Here is a 13,718-nt window from a genome sequence, read left to right as displayed (position 1 = left end):
CTTTGATTTCAGTAGCACTTTATTTCTCTCTTCCCACCTTTACATTCCCCCTGGTTTTATTTCCGCGCTCACTGGGGGTTTTTACCACGCGGAATTTGGGGATTAAATGGGAGCCGTTCAGCGCCGACCTGTTGTCGACTGGGTTTCTGCCCCACAGCCCCTGAGCCCTGCTCCTGACGCCGGTCCCGGGACCCGACCCCCTTCACACACCCGGAGCGGAACCGGAGCAGATTCTCAGGCACTGGTTTCCAACCCACGTCCAGAAAAAAGGATACAGTTTCTCCATGAATTTATTTCCAGTGAAGGTGTGGAGATGGGACTTGGCGTCCGCGTCGTAAAATGAAACTATCCCGGACTCGTAACTGAGATAAACTCCCACCCTCCCAGGGATGGGACGGGCGGGGAGACGGGATGGAGGAGAGGTGCCTACGTTAACATCGTTACCATCTCGCCTGATGCTCCAGACTCCAGTCTCTGGGGTCAGGACGCCCGCACCCTTCCTGTCTACAGACTCTGCGGCGACTCCTAGACAACAGCCCTGATTTGACCCGATCCCCACCTCCCAGTAATATCTCCCCGATGTGAATCCTTCCGATCCCAGGACGCACGTATTTTGCATAGACCTCTTCCCGGTGTCAGGGAGACTTCGCCTGCCACCGACAAATTGCATGCTCTTGCGATCATCAGACACGTGGAGCTGCCGATGCGCTGTTTCCACATCCAGGGTGACGGAGACTGGGGGGAGAAGCAGAGAATCAGAGGGTCCCCGGGGGTCGGGCGGGGTGGGGGGGGGGGGGGGGGGGGAAGAGTCGGCCTCGGGCACAAACGGTCGGGCAACTGAAAGATTGCGCGGGGTTTTAACGTCGAGTGGAGAAGAAAGCCCTTTTCCGACGAGGTGGAGTTGCATTTGTGCAGAGGTGAGAGAAGACGATGAAGACAGCGAGATGTGGTGACGCCCTCAGAGCAACAGAGCCCGGTTCTTGGTTCTTTGTTCCTCCGAAATATTCCAAACGGAATTTATACTGGAGGTGGCGGGGTATGGACTTATGCAAGAAGGGCCTCTTGGAGAAGAACAGCTGCCTTAAATTTAGTTGCGTCTGGTTGAGTAACTACAGTAGGGTGAAGACTATTCCATGCTTTAATTGTGCGAGGGAAGAATGAATTGCTATACTTATCTGTCTTGGTAGCTGGTATCTCAAATTGAAGAAAGCCAATGGAATGTTGGCCTTCATAACAAGGGGAGTTAAGTATAGGAGCAAAGAGGTCCTCCTGCAGTTGTACAGGGCCCTCGTGAGACCGCACCTGGAGTACTGTGTGCAGTTTTGGTCTCCAAATTTGAGGAAGGATATTCTTGCTATTGAGGGCGTGCAGCGTAAGTTTACTAGGTTAATTCCCGGATTGGCGGGAATGTCCTATGTTGAAAGACTGGAGCGGCTAGGCTTGTATACACTGGAATTTAGAAGGATGAGAGGGGGATCTTATCGAAACATATAAGATTATTAAGGGGGGTCCAGAACCAGGGGCCACAGTTTAAGAATAAGGGGTAGGCCATTTAGAACGGAGATGAGGAAAAACTTTTTCAGTCATAGAGTTGTAAATCTGTGGAATTTTCTGCCTCAGAAGGCAGTGGAGACCAATTCTCTGAATGCATTCAAGAGAGAGCTAGATGGAGCTCTTAAGGATAGCGGAGTCAGTGGGTATGGGGAGAAGGCAGGAACGGGGTACTGATTGAGAATGATCTGCCATTGAATGGTGGTGCTGGCTCGAAGGGCCGAAAGGCCTACTCATGCACCGCACCTATTGTCTATTGTCTATTGAATCGAATGCCCTCGTCTACACCCGATGGGTTTGTGTTTGGTGTAGATGTGGTAATCTACGTCGAGCCGACCATTTAACATTTTGTAAAAACATGTCAAACAATGGGCTTTACGTCTGTCTTGGAGAGTGTTCCCCCGCAATGAATTTAGAAGTTCGGTAACACTCGCTTCTCTCTCATAGGTATTTGTAACAAAACGAGACGCCTCTACCTTTGGACACGTTCGATGGAAGAAATGTTTTTATTTGTGTATGGGTCCCATGTTATTCACGTTGTGCCCTTTATCATGCATCTGTTCACTATGGGTGGCTGGATTGTAATCGTGTATTGTCTTTCTGCCGACTGGTTGGCACACAACATAGGCTTTTCATTGTACCTCGGTGAGCCCGGTGATGAGGGAAAATGAGCCGTGTTAGGATGAAGAGGAGGGAACTGAGTGGGATAGAAAGACGAGGAGGAGGAGTTTCGGGATTGCGGGAAGGAGAATCGGGGATGGGAATGATGGACTGCGTTGACTACAAACTGGCATCAAGAACTCCAACAACATCAAACCAGCATTCGGATCGAGCAGATGTGGAGTGGATGTTTACCTAGCAGGACAGTCTGGGATTAGAGCCAAAAGCTTCGGAATAAAAGGACAAATGTTTTGAATGTCTTTAGTCACAGGGTGGCGAATCTGTGGAATTCATGGAAGCAAAAAGCTGTGGAGGCCAAATCGATGGATATTTTTAAGGCAGAGAATGACAAAGTCTTGATTAGTAACGTTGCCCTGATAAGGCGTGGAAAAAGGACCTTCGGATTAACTTGCCCATAGCATCCGCCATGTCCCAGCTACACCAGTCCCACCTGCCTGCGTTTGGCCCATATCCTTCCAAACCTGTCCTAACCATCTACCTGTCTAACTTTCTTGAACGTTGGGATAGTCTCTGCCCCAACTACCTGCTCTGGCAACCCGTTCCATACACCCACCAATCTTTGTTAGGACTCAATAGACAATAGACAATAGGTGCAGGAGTAGGCCATTCGGCCCTTCAAGCCAGCACCGTCATTGAATGTGATCATGGCTGATCATTCTCAATCAGTACCCCGTTCCTGCCTTCTCCCCATACCCCCTGACTCTGCTATACTTAAGAGCTCTATCTAGCTCTCTCTTGAATGCATTCAGAGAATTGGCCTCCACTGCCTTCTGAGGCAGGGAATTCCACAGATTCACAGCTCTCTGACTGAAAAGGTTTTTCCTCATCTCCGTTCTAAATGACCTACCCCTTATTCTTAAACTGTGGCCCCTGGTTCTGGACCCCCCTTAATAATCTTATATGTTTCGATAAGATCCCCTCTCATCCTTCTAAATTCCAGTGTATACAAGCCTAATCGCTCCAGTCTTTCAACATATGACAGTCCCGCCATTCCGGGAATTAACCTAGTAAACCTACGCTGCATGCCCTCAATAGCAAGAACATCTATCCTCAAATTTGGAGACCAAAACTGCACACAATACTCCAGGTGCGGTCTCACTAGGGCCCTGTACAACTGCAGAAGGACCTCTTTGCTCCTATACTCTACTCCTCTTGTTATGAAGGCCAACATTCCATTGGCTTTCTTCACTGCCTGCTGTACCTGCATGCTTCCTTTCAGTGACTGATGCACTAGGACAAACAGATATTGTTGGACGTCCCCTTTTCCTAACTCAGATTCCTATTAAGTCCTTCCCCCCTCATCTTAACCCTATGTCCTCTGGTCGCCGATTCACTCACTTTGTCTGTTGTTAGACATGTTACAAAAATGCAGTCAACGCTGCCGCAATCTCTTCGCTTGCCTCGCCCAATATCCTGGAATATGTTGCAACAGACATGGCGAAATACCACTTGGGCATCTTACAACTCAGCGGTATGAATATTAATCTCAATAACTTCAAGTAACCCTTGCGTAGGAAGGAACTGCAGATGCTGGTTTAAACCAAAGATAGACAGAAAATATTGGATTAGCTCAGCGGGACAGGCGGCCTCTCTGGATAGAAGAAATGGGTGAGGATTCGGGTCGAGACCCTTCTTCAGACTGAAGTCAGGGGAGAGGGAGATACAGATATAAGGTTGTGTAAGGTGTGAAAACGAGACAAAGGGGTTGGAGATCAAGGAATATGTGGAATCAAAGCAAACAGAGTCAAAATGTAATCGGAGACAGTCAGACTGGTTGGAGAACTGGGAAGGGGTAGGGATGGAGAGAGGGGGAAAGCAAGGGTTACTTGAATTTAGCGAAGTCAATATTCATATCGCTGGGGTACGAAATAGGAAGTGCTGTTTCTCCAAACCCTCACTCTGACAGTGGAGGAAGCCCAGGACAGAAAGGTCAGAGTAGGAATGGGAGGGGGAGCTAAAGTGTTTAGCAACTGGGAGATCAGGTAGGCTGAGGCGGACTGAAGAAGGGTCTCGACCCGAAACGTCAGACATTCCTTCTGTCCAGTGATGCTGCCTGTCCCGCTGAGTTACTCCAGCATTGTGTGTATATCTTCGGTTTAAAGCAGCATCTGTAGTTCGTTCCTCCACATCAGTTCAGATATTGAACCTTTATTACCACCGTACTCTATCCGTACTCTATTGCCTCGTCAGTCTAGGATAATCTCTCTCAGTGCAGTTGCGACATTTTCTATCGTCAGTGGCACAGTTCTTTAACATCCCTCCCTATCACATCGGAAACACCTGGATCCTGATTCTTTGAGCTATCTGTCCTTCGCCTCTTATCAACCATGTCTTTGCAATGCCTTCAACATCAGAGATCCCTTTAGTAATCGTGATCATACATTCACCCGCTTCACTGCATTGAAATCAGTAGCTTTTAGCACATCAACCCCATTGTGTTCATGAAACCGGCCTTGCGTGTCCGTACTTTCAAATGCATTTGATCCACTCTCCACATTGTCCTCAATCTCCCCCTTGCTGACCTACAAGGATCCTTGGCGAGTAGGGCTGAAGACAATTCGAAAGTGTGTTATACATACGATGAATCAAGAGGGTATCAATGGAGAGAGGGTAACACCTGTTGGACAAAGGAAGTAATTCGTGTCTGAAGTGCCTCACCAGTCCGGTATTAAAGGTATCACAAAATGCTGGAGTAACTCAGCGGGTCAGGCAGCATCTCTGGAGAGAAGGAATGGGTGACGTTTCGGGTCGAGACCCTTCTTCAGACAAATGATTCCTTTCCCCTGCAACCGCAGGAGATGCAACACCTGTCCCTTTACCTCCCCCCTCAACTCCATCCAAGGACCCAAACAGTTTTTCCAGGTGAGACAGAGGTTCACCTGCACCTCCTCCAATCTCATCTATTGTATCCGCTGCTCTAGATGTCAACTTCTTTACATCGGCGAAACCAAACGCAGGCTCGGCAATCGTTTCGCTCAACATCTTCGCTCAGTCCGCCATAACCAACCTGATCTCCCGGTGGCTGAGCACTTCAACACCCCCTCCCACTCCCAGTCTGACCTTTCTGTCATGGGCCTCCTCCAGTGCCGTAGTGAGGCCCACCGGAAATTGGAGGAACAGCACCTCATATTTCGCATGGGCAGCTTGCAGCCCAGCGGTATGAACATTGACTTCTCCAACTTTAGACAGTTCCTCTGTCCCTCTCTTCTCCTCCCCAGTTCTCCCTCTAACTTCCTGTCTCCACCTTTATCCTTCCTTTGTCCCGCCCCCCCTGACATCAGTCTGAAGAAGGGTCTTGACCCGAAACGTTACCCATTCCTTCTCTCCTGAGATGCTGCCTGACACGCTGAGTTACTCCTGCATTTTGTGAATAAATACCTTCGATTCCGGTAATAAATAGACCCTTTACATATAACTGATACTTCAATATCTCCAATGGGCTTTTTTTTTAGGTTTTACCTCTTGGAACGCCAGCGGGCACTTCCGTGAACACCGTGTTCAACAAAAATGGGCGATCGAACCTTTCAACGGCCAGGGCACCCTCTGCTACTGACAGCGTCAGGACTTCATCACTCACACTGCATTAATTAAACAACTAGTTAGAAGACCAACGTCCAACGTTTCCTGAGTTATATTACAAAAACAACACAGCGAGCCTCACCTCCTCTTCCGAAGTTTCCTCCTGAAATACATAGCAACAGAAAGACCAATTAATTTCCACATCGTGACAGCAGGAAGTTCAGCCAAATTGTTACAATTTGCCAACAGATCCCGGCTTCCAATGCTGGTGTAGCTTCTCGACCCAGAACATCTACCAACCTTTACCCCCACCTCTTTGTATTCACTGGAGTTTAGAAGAATAAGAGGGGATCTTATAGAAACATGGAAAATTATAAAAGGATTGAACAAGCTAGATGCAGAAAAAATGTTCCCAATGTTGGGCGAGTCCAGAACCAGGGGCCGCAGTCTCAGAATAAAGGGGAGGCCATTTAATATCAAGGTGAGAAGAAACTTTTTCACCCAGAGATTTGTGAATTTGTGGAATTCTCTACTTTTGCGGTTGCAGCTCCTAGACTGTGGAACAGCATCCCTCTCCCCATCAGAACTGCCCCCCTCCATCGACTCCTTTAAGTCCAGGCTCAAAACCTATTTCTACTCCCTAGCGTTTGAGGCCCTCTGAGGGGGCGCTGTGAACTGTTTATGTATGTGCTGCTATGTTTATGTGCCATTGTATGTTCGTTTCTTAGTACCTCAACTGATGTGCGGCACTTTGGTCAATGTGGGTTGTTTTTAAATGTGCTATACAAATAAAATTGAATTGACTTGACTTGACTTGATCGAGGGCAGTGGAAGCCAAATCACTGGATGCATTTAAGAGAGAGTTTGATAGAGCTCTGGGAGCTAGTGGAATCAAGGGATATGGGGAGAAGGTAGGCACGGGTTATTGATTGTGGACAATCAGCCATGATCACAATGAATGGCGGTGCTGGCTCGAAAGGCTGAATGGCCTCCTCCTGCACCTATTTTCCATGTTTCTATGCTTGCAAAAGTTATTTCGCCAGCTTATGAGGAGATATTACGTGAGTCTGCGTGAGAATTAGGCCCAGTTAACATGGAAAGATATTACTAGCTCAGTGTCATAACTGCTGATCCAGAGTAGAGTGCAGCTGTGCTTGTGTAAGGAAAGCAGTAACTATGGCCCTGCAACAAATGCACCATTTATTCAGAGACACAAGACATGGCGGATTTGGGAGCAGGCATGTACCGATGATGCTTCGGTACCGGAGCCTTCTTGTGTCTTGTGGAGTAGAGGGGGTAGAGCTGGTAAAGAGGGGCAAGGAGAAGGACTCAGGGCAATTATTGGCAATTGACAGGTGGATTCGGCTGAGGAAGGACGTTGATGAGATGGGCGGAGATATCCACCGCCGATGCAGATAGGGACAAAGATGGCCTCAGGATTGGAATATGTTCAGGATGAAAGATGGTGAATGGAACAAAATGCTTGTCAAAATGTACCGTTGGAATCACTCCCATTCTTGACTGAAATGGCACAGAGGCTTAGGGTGGGTAATGACTGTATCAAAGGAACATTGAAAATATGGTCAGAAGTACGAAATAAATTAAAACTGTCGAATTCCATTTGTACGGCCACTAAAATAGTGATAAACCCAGATTTTTTACCTTCTACTATGGACTCAGGGTATAACAATTGGTCAAACAAGGGGTTAATATATATCGCACAAGTGTTTAATGGACAGATCACGAAGTCATTCGAACAACTTGCACAGGAATTTAATCTACCAGCTCATGACGTTTTATAAATTCCTACAACTACGACATTACCTTCAGAAACATAAGAAATGGGAGAATATTTGTAAAAAAACATCCAAATTAGAGGAACTGTTAAGTATAAGAAAATAACTGCAGATGCCGGTACAAATCGAAGGTATTTATTCACAAAATGCTGGAGTAACTCAGCAGGTCTGAAGAAGGGTCTCGACCCGAAACTTACTCTAAACCAAAAACTGAAAATGTAACCCCTTACCTTCAGAAACATCAAACTGTCCGTTAGGTTCAGCTGATCCTGTAGCTTCAAGCATTTCTCTGGCATAGAGTTTATCTCCTCTTGAATCGCTCGGAGATTCTTTTCCATTGGATTTAGAACGCTGTTCTCTTCTTCCAGAAGATCCTTGAGAAAGAGCAGCTCTTTCTCATTGAGAATCTGGCACAGTTCAGCAAATACCGATGTGATGTAGGTCACCAGGTTCTGATACTGTTCCTGTCAAATGAAAGGTGAAGGTCAATATTATCGAGCCTGGAATCTAAGACAAAATAGCACAAGATCAGTGAAGGGAAACTGGAAACCTTACCTGGACTCCAGAAATCTTCTCTTTCTGTTGCTGCTCCATTTCCTCCATCGCTGATTTATTTTTTGTGAGAGTTTCCAAAGATGTTTTAATCTTCTCCTGGGATTGAGGTTCAGATTCAGTCAGTAAAAGAATTAGACCAGACGGAACCAATGGACTGCAGACACGGAACTGTACATGAACGTTTACAAAAAGACACAGACTGCTGAGGAACTTGGCGGGTCAGGAAGCGTATCGGTGGAGAGCCGTAGGCGACATTTTGGGTCAGAATCTTTCTTTGGACTGATTGGAGTAGGTGGGAAAGATGGGCCAGGAATACATCTGGCCAAGTGATGCCCCCATCACTTGTATCCACCTATCACCTAGCAGATGCATTCCTGGCCCATCTTTCCTCCCCCCTGGGGGGGGGGGGAGGGGTAGGGGTTTGGCAGCAGGTTGGTCAAAGGCCATACATGAAAAGACAAAAATAAGGGAAGTAAGGAGTAAGGAAACAAGAGGTGCAAATTGTAAAGCCAGAGGAAAGAATATAGATGGGGAGGGGTTGGGGATGGGAAGAAGGAAATGGTTGCACTGCCAGGTGTGGCATCGCTATACTAAAACCCTCGTTTGTTTGTTTGTTCCTGAACTACAGCCAAAGCGGAACACGATAGCGCGACAATTTTAGGCCCATCTTACTCAACGTCGTCCCTTTGCTGCCAATGGAAGAAGTTTCATTGAAATCGGTGTTATATTTTTAAAGTTATTCACATTTTAAAGTTTAAATCTATCTCCGAGGGAGGGAGGGCGGGTGGAGGGAGGGAGGGAGAAGGATGGAGTATAAGGGGGATGCAGTGGGGGAGGGGAAGGGGAGGGGGAAAGGGAGGAGGGGGTAGGGGTTGTGAGCTGGGGCAGGGAGGGGGAGGGGAGGAGGGAGGTATGGGAGGCGGGGGGGAGTGGGAATAGGGGGATGGTGGAGAGGAGAGGGGGAAGGGGGCGAGGGATGGAGGAGAGGGTGCTGCACCAATGCAGGAGAGGTTTGGGCCCAGTAACTTGGTCTATTAAAGCAAGGCAAGGCAAGTTTATTAATATAGCACATTTCAATAGACAATAGGTGCAGGAGTAGGCCATTCAGCCCTTCGGGCCAGCACCGCCATTCAATGCGATCATGGCTGATCACTCTCAATCAGTACCCCGTTCCTGCCTCCTCCGCATACCCCCTCACTCCGCTATCCTTAAGAGCTCTATCCAGCTCTCTCTTGAAAGCATCCAACGAACTGGCCTCCACTGCCTTCTGAGGCAGAGAATTCCACACCTTCACCACTCTCTGACTGAAAAAGTTCTTCCTCATCTCCGTTCTAAATGGCCTACCCCTTGTTCTTAAACTGTGGCTCCTTGTTCTGGACTCCCCCAACATTGGGAACATGTTTCCTGCCTCTAATGTGTCCAATCCCCTAATTATCTTATATATTTCAATAAGAATCCCCCTCATCCTTCTAAATTCCAATGTATACAAGCCTAATTGCTCCAGCCTTTCAACATACGACAGTCCCGCCATTCCGGGAATTAACCTAGTGAACCTACGCTGCACGCCCTCAATAGCAAGAATATCCTTCCTCAAATTTGGAGACCAAAACTGCACACAGTACTCCAGGTGCGGTCTCATGATGGCCCTGTACAACTGCAAGAGGACCTCTTTGCTCCTAATAATAATCTGCCTTTCTATTCTTACTTCCAAAGTGAATAACCTCACACTTATCTACATTAAACTGCATCTGCCATGTATCGGCCCACTCACACAACCTGTCCAAGTCACCCTGCAGCCTTATTGCATCTTCCTCACAATTCACACTACCCCCCAGCTTAGTATCATCTGCAAATGGGCTAATGGTACTTTTAATCCCTTCATCTAAGTCATTAATGTATATCGTAAATAGCTGGGGTCCCAGCACCGAACCTTGCGGTACCCCACTGGTCACTGCCTGCCATTCCGAAAGGGACCCATTTATCCCCACTCTTTGCTTTCTGTCTGTCAACCAATTTTCTATCCATGTCAGTACCCTACCCCCAATACCATGTGCTCTAATTTTGCCCACTAATCTCCTGTGTGGGACCTTGTCGAAGGCTTTCTGAAAGTCGAGGTACACCACATCCACTGACTCTCCCCTGTCAATTTTCCTAGTTACATCCTCAAAAAAGTCCAGTAGATTTGTCAAGCATGATTTCCCCTTCGTAAATCCATGCTGACTCGGAATGATCCTGTTACTGCTATCCAAATGCTCAGCAATTTCATCTTTTATAATTGACTCCAGCATCTTCCCCACCACTGATGTCAGACTAACTGGTCTATAATTACCCGTTTTCTCTCTCCCTCCTTTCTTAAAAAGTGGGATAACATTTGCTATCCTCCAATCCACAGGAACTGATCCTGAATCTATAGAACATTGAAAAATGATCTCCAATGCTTCCACTATTTCTAGAGCCACCTCCTTAAGTACCCTGGGATGCAGACTACCAGGCCCTGGGGATTTATCAGCCTTCAGTCCCATCAGTCTACCCAAAACCATTTCCTGCCTAATGTGGATTTCCTTCAGTTCCTCCATCAACCTAGGTTCTCCGGCCCCTAGAACATTTGGGAGATTGTGTGTATCTTCCTCAGTGAAGACAGATCCAAAGTAACGGTTTAACTCGTCTGCCATTTCTTTGTTCCCCATAATAAATTCCCCTGCTTCTGTCTTCAAGGGACCCACATTTGCTTTGACTATTTTTTTCCTCTTCACGTACCTAAAAAAACTTTTGCTCTCCTCCTTTACCCTCGTACCTCATCTTTTCTCCCCGTATTGCCTTTTTAGTTAACTTTTGTTGCTCTTTAAAAGAGTCCCAATCCTCTGTCTTCCCACTCTTCTTTGCTATGTTATACTTCCTCTCCTTAATTTTTATGCTGTCCTTGACTTCCCTTGTCAGCCACAGGTGTCTCTTACTCCCCTTAGAGTCTTTCCGCCTCTTTGGGATAAATTGATCCTGCAACCTCTGCATTATTCCCAGGAATACCTGCCATTGCTGTTGTACCGTCTTCCCTGCTAGGGCCTCCTTCCAGTCACTTTTGGCCAGCTCCTGCCTCATGCCTCTGTAATCCCCTTTGCTATACTGTAATACTGCAATGGCAATTCAAAGTGAGCATAAAAATACAGAACAAGGAGAAAAGGTAGGAAAACACAGATAATAAGAGTAATAAGATAAATAAATAAGTTATAAGTAAGATTAATAGAGGAATGATTAATAGAGTAATAGTTGGGACTTAAAGTGTTGTGGGTGGTGTGGGGTTGTTATGTATGCATGTAGTTTGGTTACCTACAAACTGTAAATGTTAATGTTTATGCTGAAAGAATTACACGAGAAATTCCGAGCTTCACAAGCGGAATTTGAGGCGCTATTCCTTCAGTTTGCAATCAAGCAAAACAGAAGCCCAGGGCAGAAAAGTCAGCGTAGGAATGCAAAGGAGAGTTGAACTGGTTAGCAACCGGTAGATCCATCGGGGCTTGGCAGGGGTACTCGCGGAACCGGTGGCTCAATCTACCCTCTCGCCTCGCCGGTGTAATGGAGGGCTCGCCGGGAACACGGGATGCAGTGGGTGAGGGTAACAGGTGGTGCACAAAAACCCCCCTCTCTCTCTCTCTCAGGGGTCCCTTGATGGGTGTAAGACAGACAGAAAGCAAAGAGTGGGGATAAATGGGTCCCTTTCAGAATGGCAGGCAGTGACTAGTGGCGTACCGCAAGGCTCAATGCTGGGACCGCAACTATTTACAATATACATTAATGACTTGGATGAAGGGATTAAAAGTACCATTAGCAAATTTGCAGATGATACAAAGCTGGGTGGTAGTGTGAACTGTGAGGAAGATGCTATGAGGTTGCAGGGTGACTTGGACAGGCTGTGTGAGTGGGCGGATGCATGGCAGATGCAGTTTAATGTGAATAAGTGTGAGGTTATCCACTTTGGTGGTAAGAATAGGAAGGCAGAGTATTATCTGAATGGTGTCAAGTTAGGAACAGGGAACGTACAACGAGATCTGGGTGTCCTAGTGCATCAGTCACTGAAAGGAAGCATGCAGGTATAGCAGGCAGTGAAGAAAGCCAATGGAATGTTTGCCTTCATAACAAGAGGAGTTGCGTATAGGAGCAAAGAGGTCCTTCTGCAGTTGTACAGGGCCCTAGTGAGACTGCACCTGGAGTACTGTGTGCAGTTTTGGTCTCCAATTTTGAGGAAGGATATTCTTGCTATTGAGGGCGTGCAGCGTAGGTTTACTAGGTTAATTCCCGCAATGGCGGGACTATCATATGTTGAAAGACTGGAGCGACTAGGCTTGTATACACTGGGATTTAGAAGGATGACAGGAGATCTTATCGAAACGTATAAGATTATTAAGGGGTTAGACACGTTAGAGGCAGGAAACATGTTCCCAATGTTGGGGGAGTCCAGAACAAGGGGCCACAGTTTAAGAATAAGGGGTAGGCCATTTAGAACTGAAATGAGGAAAAACCTTTTCAGTCAGAGAGTTGTGAATCTGTGGAATTCTCTGCCTCAGAAGGCAGTGGAGGCCAATTCTCTGAATGCATTCAAGAGAGAGCTGGATAGAGCTCTTAATGATAGCGGAGTCAGGGGGTATGGGGAGAAGGCAGGAACGGGGTACTGATTGAGAATGATCAGCCATGATCACATTGAATGGCGGTGCTGGCTCGAAGGGCCGAATGGCCTCCTCCTGCACTTATTGTCTATTGTAAGGGAGAAGGTATAGCCACAGGTGTCTCATGTCTTACTGTAGGTGGGGCGGGTACATGGGGAAGGGGTGGTTCGTGTGGGAAACTGAGTGCAAAACAGCAGTCCCCGAGGGTGCGGTCTCTGCGAAAGGCGGAAATGGAAAATCACCAGATGCTCTTTGCTTTTTTTACCTTGAAGATTTCAACTGCTTCTTTAATCGGCATGAAGAGGTGCTCTCTGTGTTCCCGCGCGTCTCGGCAGATCAGGCAGATTAGTTGTTTGTCTGTTTCGCAAAACAGCTTCAGTTCTTCCTGGTGTTCCTCGCAGTGAAGTTTACTTTGCTTGCTTTCCGTTTTCGGGCTGAGTGTTCGAGCTTTCTCGGTGATACTCACCAGGGCCCGATTCACCCTGAGGCTGCGGTCTGCAAACTCCTCTCTGCACTCCGGGCAGGAGTTTCTCCCCTCCCTGTCCCAACTCTGCGTGATGCAGGAGCGGCAGAAGTTGTGCCCGCACTCCAGTGACACCGGATCGGTGAAGAAATCCAGGCAAATGGGACAAACCACGTCCTCGGTCCAACACTCGGACTGAGCCATCGAAGCCATTTTCAATTCCCGGAACTTCCTAATTCACGCCGAGCCCTGGAGTACCGCGAGTGTTCAAATGTGCGCTGGCAGCAAAGGCTGAACAATACTAATAAACAACACCAAGTCAAGTCAAGTTTATTTGTCACATACACATACAAGATGTGCAGTGACATGAAAGTGTCAACGCCTGCGGATTGTACAAAAAAATTACAATTACAGCATAAAAATTAAAATTAATACAGATTTTTTTTAATTCTTTGGAGATATAATAGTTAACAATCCCGATGGCCTGTGGGAAGA

The 13,718-nt window shown here is 47.1% G+C and overlaps 1 protein-coding gene across 1 annotated transcript; it reads right to left on the bottom strand.

Moving 5' to 3' along the window:
- Window positions 1-202: 202 nt before the first annotated feature.
- Window positions 203-13,436, bottom strand: LOC144591433 (zinc-binding protein A33-like). The gene is made up of 6 exons (XM_078395609.1): window positions 13,026-13,436; window positions 8,103-8,198; window positions 7,976-8,011; window positions 6,860-6,933; window positions 5,692-5,810; window positions 203-735 (listed from the first exon to the last, which is right to left on the bottom strand). Exons 1-6 carry the CDS (start codon window positions 13,434-13,436, stop codon window positions 203-205), a joined length of 1,269 nt encoding a protein of 422 aa, XP_078251735.1.
- Window positions 13,437-13,718: the final 282 nt, after the last annotated feature.

This window comes from Rhinoraja longicauda, unplaced genomic scaffold (genome assembly GCF_053455715.1).
Source record: "Rhinoraja longicauda isolate Sanriku21f unplaced genomic scaffold, sRhiLon1.1 Scf001014, whole genome shotgun sequence".
Taxonomy (NCBI): Eukaryota; Metazoa; Chordata; class Chondrichthyes; order Rajiformes; family Arhynchobatidae; genus Rhinoraja; species Rhinoraja longicauda.
The sequence above is the reverse complement of the archived record's forward strand: the minus strand, read 5'-3'. Positions and strand labels throughout refer to the sequence as shown.

Excerpts from the sequence above, each read along its gene's own strand:
- LOC144591433 (XM_078395609.1), bottom strand. The coding sequence starts at position 13,436 with ATGGCTTCGATGGCTCAGTCCGAGTGTTGGACCGAGGACGTGGTTTGT. Across the intron at positions 8,012-8,102 it reads AGAAGATTTCTGGAGTCCAG|GAACAGTATCAGAACCTGGT; the intron begins GTAAGGTTTCCA and ends TTCATTTGACAG. Across the intron at positions 6,934-7,975 it reads TGGTGACCTACATCACATCG|GGCCATAGTTACTGCTTTCC; the intron begins GTATTTGCTGAA and ends CATTTGTTGCAG.